The sequence below is a fragment of the Vigna radiata genome, unplaced genomic scaffold, assembly GCF_000741045.1.
Source record: "Vigna radiata var. radiata cultivar VC1973A unplaced genomic scaffold, Vradiata_ver6 scaffold_357, whole genome shotgun sequence".
NCBI lineage: Eukaryota > Viridiplantae > Streptophyta > Magnoliopsida > Fabales > Fabaceae > Vigna > Vigna radiata.
In genome coordinates, this window is record NW_014542188.1 from 84,711 (window position 1) to 92,984 (window position 8,274).

Genomic DNA, 8,274 nt, shown 5'->3' on the forward strand with positions numbered 1-8,274 from the left:
TTTGTGTGAAAATCTCAGTTCGGTCCTCAAGTTTTGAACTGTCTCAATTGGGTCATAATTTTTGTAAAAATGCACACATTTTACCCCAATCGTTAATTGATCCCAAACGACGTTAAGTTTAGCTGACGTGGTAGCCAAAGGACATGCTGACGTGTATTATTTAATTATATGAATTATTTTTTAAAATAAGCAGTGTTTCACGTGGCACAATGTCTATTATTTAGTTTATTTGAATTAGGGATTTTATTCATCTCTATGAGAATAAGAGATTTTACACAGATTATTTCATCGGCTCAAAAAATAAAGTCACTGGAAAACTCGCCTAACCAATGCAATCAGTCTCACAACCTTTTCTGTAAATGAACCAACTTGGTAACCTATAGGTTCATCACCAGCCTTTAAGCTATTTATTCCACTGATAGCAGAAGATAACTGTTGTACAGTGAGATCAATTAGCGATTAGGGTAAAATGTGTGCATTTTTACAAAAATTATGATCCAATTGAGACAGTTCAAAACTTGAGGAACGAACTAAGATTTTCACACAAATACGAGGACCAAGAAGGGATTAAGCCAACACGTCAGCATACCACGTCAGCTAAACTTAACACCGTTTGAGATCAGTTAACGGTTGGGGTAAAATGTGTGCATTTTTACAAAAATTATGACCCAATTGAGACAGTTCAAAACTTGAGGACCGAACTGAGATTTTCACACAAATATTAGGACCAAGGGAGGGTTTAAGCCTTACTTATATAGCAAGATTCAAATAATTAGCACACAAAAAAGATCAAACCTTACAATTATGCATATTTTGATTTATAGTGAATACCTTGAAAAGGATTATTGTTTGCAAAAGAAAATTAATTGTGTTGGAACGTAGAATTTGTGAGATTTCTTGAATAAGATTTATCTCTCCAAACATTGAATACACATTCACGCTCTATTATAGTGTGATAATATAGTTACTTGTAAAATTGTTTGTAATTTCATTAAACATGATTAAACAAAAGGTGGTAATATTTTACCAAATAAAAAACATTTACTTAATAATTTAAAGTAATCATTTTTAATTATATACTTTTTAATTTAAAATTCTAATATATATTATATATAATTAAAGTGGGCGACTATATTTTTTAGGTCTAAAAGCATTAACTTTCTTTAACAAAAACATGTTGAAATTGATAAATTCCTTTGTCATCGTAAGTCCTTTCCTCAACTTGACCTTTATTTTGTCTTTTTTTACTTTTGTAACTTTCACTCGTGTTCACGGACTCTTATTTGACGTTAAAACTTTTTAGTATTAACGTAATATTTTGCATGCGTTCACTTTTTTTTTTATCATAATAAAAAATAATAAATTTTTTATTATAATGAAAAAATAAATTTAAATAAATTTTCTAATTTTAGTAATGTTTTCTTTTTAAGATAATTTTTTATTATAAATATTTAGTTTAGAAAAATAGTTAAGTCTAGAAAAAAAACTATTCAATAAAAAAAATTGTTAAATTTAAGAAAAACACTGTCACTTATAGAATAAAATTTGTAATATAATTATTTTATTTAAGAAAATTCTTAAAAAAAAATGTATTACTAAAATAGAAAATCTATTTTATATAATAATATAGATAAGGACATCAACATACATGTGGAAATTAATCAATATAAATACTATTATAACTTTTTTATCCACAGAAATTGAAAAGAATAATGGCAATGTAATATTAATTTAAACTTTTTTAGCAAATGATTTAAGGTTTTGTGTATTCATGAATCAAATCATACTGTTACATTCACCGTAACCATTATTTTGTGCTTAAGGAAATTATCTGTTTTGTTTCAACAAATAAATTATTTGTTTTTATAATAAGTAGTCATTTCATTATCATAAACTTTATTATTAGTTTTACCTTCAGCTCTAAATATAATAATAATAAATACATAATCTACTCTTGAAGTACAATTAAAATATTAAAGAAAATAATATATTTAAAAAGTTAAGAGTTATGGAAATTTTAAATAGTGATGATGACATAAGGTAATATATAAAAAAATGTAAAATATTAAGAGATCGGTTGATAGCACATAGATTACAAATACATCAACAGAAAATAAGGAAAAAGAGGAAAAAATAACTAGTAAAAAAATAATATTATGTAAAACAAATATTTGTTGTTAAATTAAGAAGAAATTTTCCCACGTGCAAAGCCTGAAAGTTTTTTAACAATATTATTAAGGGAAAAGCACCTTAGTTAACAACTCCAACTTTGAGAATAGTACAATTAACATTTAAACTAAGGAAAAGCATTGTATAACACCCCACACTTTTCATAATGGTATAGTTGTTTATATTATCATACGATTATACTAATGTATAAGCAATTTAACAACCCTACTTTTAGTTGGCCCTATAACTCTTGCTTGGCGTAAATGCCAACCCTTTTGCCTTATAAGACACTCACCACACCAACCTTTTGCCTTGAGCAATGAGGTTTTAGGTCGTCTACCCTTCACAATAAGAGCTCTCTATAAAGGTTCATCTCATAATTGTGTTACTGCTCATTAATTATTTAGTTTTCATTTCTCACTACTTCATTTCATTTTCCTTCAGTTACTTGCTGCAACAACATCAGCTAACTAAAACTCCTACCAAGTAAGTATGTTTCAATTGCAGTGACAAAAAAGTTAAAAGTACTTTTACTCTTAAAGTAACATTAGTGAAATTAATAACAAGTACATGGTTGAATTTATCTTAAAATAATACATTATTTTTCCTATATCATTTTGGTTACTGTAAATGTAATATTTTTTTTCCAACGATGAATAATTTAATCATTGATGTAAAAATTTTCTTACTAACACTATTCTAAATAAAGATTTTTCCCAATCTCTAATTTGTTCCTAAGGAACTAAGATTAAAAACATTAAGAATAAAAAATAGAACCATCTTATTTATTTGATTGGTTCTCAATAGTCATGAGATGATCATTTTAGAAAGATGCTTTTGTTAATGGATGCTCCTGTTATATGTGTAGTCTCTCAAGGATATTTTCAGATATGGAACGGTTTCTCTCTATACATAGAGAATTTGAAAGTATAATTTCTCTTGTTTCGAATAATAAATCATTTACGGATGTATTGAAATCTAGGACAAATCCATGAATTCTATGTGGTTATTCCTTATTTATTCTTAAAATTTTAATGATTATAAATATGTTTAGAGACTAATTTCTTAATTGGAGATCACTTTTTTTAATAATCAAATAATAGTCAAAATTTTGATAGTTAATGTAAGTGATAATTATAGAAATTATTTTAATTATCAATTTAAAAAGTAATCATAATTTTTTATTTCTAATAATTTTTATGTTTTGTGTTGATCTAACAGAAATTATGTTGGAGGGACATCAAGTTTTTGGCTTGGGCTTCCTTGTAGTTGGTTTGTGGCACTTGTTCAACAACGTGAAGCTCCATGCACTTTGTTCCAAGTCCTTCACATCAACGCTATGGTTTCCCACCACAAAATCAAGATATTTGGAGCTCTACTTTATCATGGCAAGCAGCACAACCTTCGTCTCCTTGGAGCTCTTCATTTCTCCAGCTCGTCACCAACCATTTGACCCTGATGGAACCATTCCCACCAACCATCTCCACAACTTTGAACACTCCTCCATGGCCATGTCCTTCTTGGTGTATGCCTTCTTTGCCCTAGTTCTTGATGCAAAATGCTCCAAATCTCAACATGAGTTAACTCATCTCTTAGGAGCCTTAGCTTTTGCACAAGAATACATACTCATCCACTTTCACTCCAAAAATCACATTGGACCAGAAAATCAATACCACTACTTCTTGCAAATTCTGATTCTTGTTTCTATTATCACAACCCTCATGGGAATTGGCTACCCTAAGAGCTTCTTAGTCAGCTTTGTTCGTTCTGTGAACATAGTTTTCCTCGGCGTGTGGCTTATAGTCACAGGGATTCTGCTTTATATACCAGGGTTTCAATCCAAAGGGTGCGTCACGCACCTCAAAGAATATATGGTCACATGCAGTGATGATAAGGCCCGTCATCGTGCTGTTGCTCTCGTGAACATTCAATTCAGTTGGCTGTTGATTGGAATCACCATTTTCGCTATGTCTTTCTACTTGGTTTTGATTAGAATATATGGTGAAAACGTGGAGTATGTTTCGTTGAGCAAGGAGGAATATTACCTCGAAGAAGATGAGTCAAACACTGACATTGAATGCCAGAAGAAAAGCATAGAGGGGAAAGTTTAAAACGCATTGAGAACAAGCACACTACACAATAGCACATGGTTTTGCCCCAAAGCTAAAAAATTTCATACTTAATTTCTCGTATTTGACCCTTTGTTGTTACTTTCTTTGACCAAAATGATATTTTAACACCAATTTTTTATATTATTTTGATACTGCACATGTGTTAAAATGTGGTTGGACGATTTTAAATTAAAAAAAAATTGAGACAAAAACATGTTTGGAAGAGGAAAACCAAAGTTTCTTTTTTAATTTGAAATCGTTCAATCACATTTTAACACGTGTGCAGTATCAAAATGGTATAAAAAAATTAGTATTAAAATATATTTTTTCTTTTTTTAAATGCTTTGGGGTTGCAGGTTTGATGTTATTTGATTTGATGTATACAAAACTGGTTGTCCTCCATTCCTCCTGTGATAATATATTCGGAGCAGGCTTGGCTTTTTCTAATCTATTATAGGATGAAACAATTTTGAAAATATTAAATTGCCATTATTGCATAAATAATTAAAAAAATCTAACTTATCTCCAACTACTCTGCTTTTTATATTAAAAAAATATCATTGATATGCTCACTTAACATCTTAGATGTTGTCACTTTCCTTTTTATTATAACATTCTTATATAAGCTTTTATCCTTAAACAGGGGAAAAGTAAATATAATAAAAAGTATTCCAACAAATTTGTTAGAGGTAGACTTCATCCTTTTGTATTTTTATTTATAAATGCATAATTTATTATATATATATATATATATATATATATATATATATATATATATATATATATATATATATATATATATATATATATATATATATAAATCAGGGATTAGTTTATGTTATTTATCATTTACGCTGTGTTTTTATGTAGGGATTTGGAGGAGATGATTTGGGGGGATGATTTGAGTGGATTTGAGAGTAATTTTGTTGTTTTTTTGAGTAGATTTGTGGGTAATTGAGAGTGAATTTGAGGGTAAAGTTTGTGAGAATTGGTGTAGGATTTGATTGATGTGATAGATTTAAATAATTTGTTTAATTGGTAGAAATGAAAGATTACCAAAATGCCCCTAGTTATTTTAGTAAGATAAAATGTTTTTATTTAATGTTATATTTAAATTTATAATTGTTAATAAAGAAAGGAAATTAATTTATAATAAGTGAAATTTATTTTTAAATTATTAAAAAAACATTTTTAAGTTAATTTTTTTTTTAATAATTTAGTATTTGTGTGTAATATAATTTCTTACCAAATATTATCAATTTATTTGTCTACGAAATTAAAATTCATTAATTTTAAACAAACATATAATTAAAAGGAGTTATTANATTACATGATCTAAAAAGAAGTCCCAACATAATAACATACAATTATATTATTAATAGTTCATGATGACCTTGCTTCATTGAGGTAGCGTTGCAATGCATTGAAACGATATTGTTGCGGCATCCCTATTAGATGTCTTGTATAGGATGGGTGCGAAGATAGAAAGTCGAAGTATTGTCTGAATAAATTTTGATCCTCAATNTTCATAGTCTGTAATAAGTTTTGAATTTCTTCTGTTGTTGGATTAGGTCGTTCAATAATAGCATTTGATAGGGAATTTTGACGCTCCACGACCTCTGTAAGTCGAACAATAGCAGCAGATAGTCTTCTTCCTTCATTAATTAATTNTTGCACTTCATCTATNATTTCATCCATCACTCGAGAATCCATCTGTTTTGCAATTAATTTCATTGAGCAATAAATAAAAGTATGGAAATTCATGTAAAAGATAATAACATTCAAGAATAAGGTACAATGCATAAGTCTTCAAACAAATAACTGAAATTAACACACTTAAGTCATGTAATGCATTATGAGAATAGTAATGGACTTAATCATCTAAATTGTGAAGAATTAAATTAACATTCTGATTAAGGTGAGCAAATTGGCGATTCATGTCAAGGGATAGGTTTGCCAAGTTATCTTCAATACGTTGAACCCGCCCTTGCATTTGTTCCATCCCCTGCATTCTCTGTTGCAAGTCTTGTACACCCTCCCATATTTGATTNATCATATTAGGATTTGAAAATTCTGCCGGAGGTTGCACAGGGTTGTCATGTTGCTGTGGTTGGTCTTCTTCTTCATCATCGCCATCATCGTGTTGCCAAACACCATTCACTTTAACAATGTTCAGTCTCTTCAAAGAATTAATGGAGAAATGATGTCTTCGCCCAATATGACTGCTGGCATCACCATCAACANATACTCCACAATATTGCATTATCTGTGTGATGAGGACACCATATGGCAGGGGTGTGTCACTGGCCTTGCATTTAAGCATATGTTGCATGATGTGATAAGGCCAATTGAGAGCTACATTATTTTTAATCAGCCATATNATGAAGATATCCTCTTGCAATACCTTTGCAAAATTTGCAGGTCGTGGAGTCAGCATGTGCACAATAACATAATGCAGAAGTCTGTCATTAATATTCAAACACCCAACTGTTTTAACACGTTGACCCTGCATTTCTGGTCTAACCATAGTAGCTACTGCCATCTCCCGATCATAGTGAAAGTCATCTGGGATATTTGAAAAAGACAACTTTTGGCCCTCATATTTCANATTAGCAACATTCAACCAATCAGCAGGTTTCAATCTAATTCTTGTTTTGTTCACCTCACTGAGCAAATATCCATTTCCAGAAATCTTCAGATTTGAGTAAAACACTTTGATTAAGTCTGGATAAAATGGTTCCTGCATTGTAAGAAATTCCACCACCTCTTGAAACAGAAGATTATGTTGGAAAAGTAATCCTGAACCAGCAAAAGATTCGAAATTCATTATTTTTGGAAGAACAACATTCCTAGTGTAGAAATCAGTTGCATAGTTTTCCATTTGATGGCTGTGAGTGAAAAAACGACATTGATCTAACTGTTCTTCCTGAAATGCTCTGATATCAGCTGCATCTTCTGCCACATTTTGAGTTTCTTTTCCCTTGCGGCTTTTTCTAGGCCTTTTGGTTGATGAAGAGGCCATTTAAGAATTTCTTCAACAAAACATCATGTGTAGAATATTTAGGTTATTGATAACAAAGTATTGAAATTAAGAAATGATCGAAAAGCAANGTCAAACCANNACATAAATGCCATAACAATAATGTCAAATAGTCATACATCCAAATCATAAAGTCATAAATACATTCCAAGTACATTACATAATAAAGATCATTATCAGAAGTAGTCAGATAACCAAGCCTAAANTTCACCACGGGACTTCATTTGACATAATTTATTCCACCGTTTGTGAGGTGGAAGTCCCATCAACTTCTTCACGCATTTGGGCTTTTCACATAAGTAGTCATAGCATTGGTCCAACAAAGATTCATCAGCTATGTTCATACCACTCAGCATGTTATAAATNTCTGCTNCAGTGTAGGTGTANTTTGTGGTACGACGTAGTATTTCATTGCGTTCTTTCATTGTTGTTACCTGTTCCACNGCTGCATTAGAAATAGTACCAAAATGAACATTTGACGAACTCAGGACATTGGTGAAACCGTCCAAGCTGGTAGTGAACTTCTCAAATTGGGCTTCAATAACATCCGTCGTTGGTGCCTTCCTTTTCGAACCTCTTGAGGATGAAGTCCCACCGGATGGGACTGAAGGCACAGATTGAGTCCCACCTGTACTATATTCATCAACAGAGGGAGGAGGTGATGGGGGAGTTGGGTTTCTATAACCCATCCAGTCAGGCTGCTCAGGAGTGTACTCAACATTATGGTTGAGATCAACATTAACACGAGGCGCTTCCCGTCCTCGACGTATTTGACGAGCTGTCCTAACAGCACTCCCTGTTGCTCGATCCGCAGCCCATAACTCCACCATTAAATCGTAATGGCGGATACTGTTCACTCTCCACTTTGCGGCAGTTGGCCTCGACTGCACATTAAACATTTAAAATATATTTTTACATATTTTCATATATAAAACATATGTTGCACTTTGTATT

At 31.0% G+C, this 8,274-nt stretch overlaps 1 protein-coding gene across 1 annotated transcript; it reads left to right on the forward strand.

Moving 5' to 3' along the window:
- The first annotated feature begins 2,514 nt into the window (after nucleotides 1-2,514).
- On the forward strand, nucleotides 2,515-4,462 carry LOC106779215. The gene is made up of 2 exons (XM_014667287.2): nucleotides 2,515-2,655; nucleotides 3,391-4,462. Exon 2 carries the CDS (start codon nucleotides 3,396-3,398, stop codon nucleotides 4,278-4,280), a length of 885 nt encoding a protein of 294 aa, XP_014522773.1. The 5' UTR covers nucleotides 2,515-2,655; nucleotides 3,391-3,395; the 3' UTR covers nucleotides 4,281-4,462.
- Nucleotides 4,463-8,274: the final 3,812 nt, after the last annotated feature.

Excerpts from the sequence above, each read along its gene's own strand:
- LOC106779215 (XM_014667287.2), top strand. The coding sequence starts at position 3,396 with ATGTTGGAGGGACATCAAGTTTTTGGCTTGGGCTTCCTTGTAGTTGGT.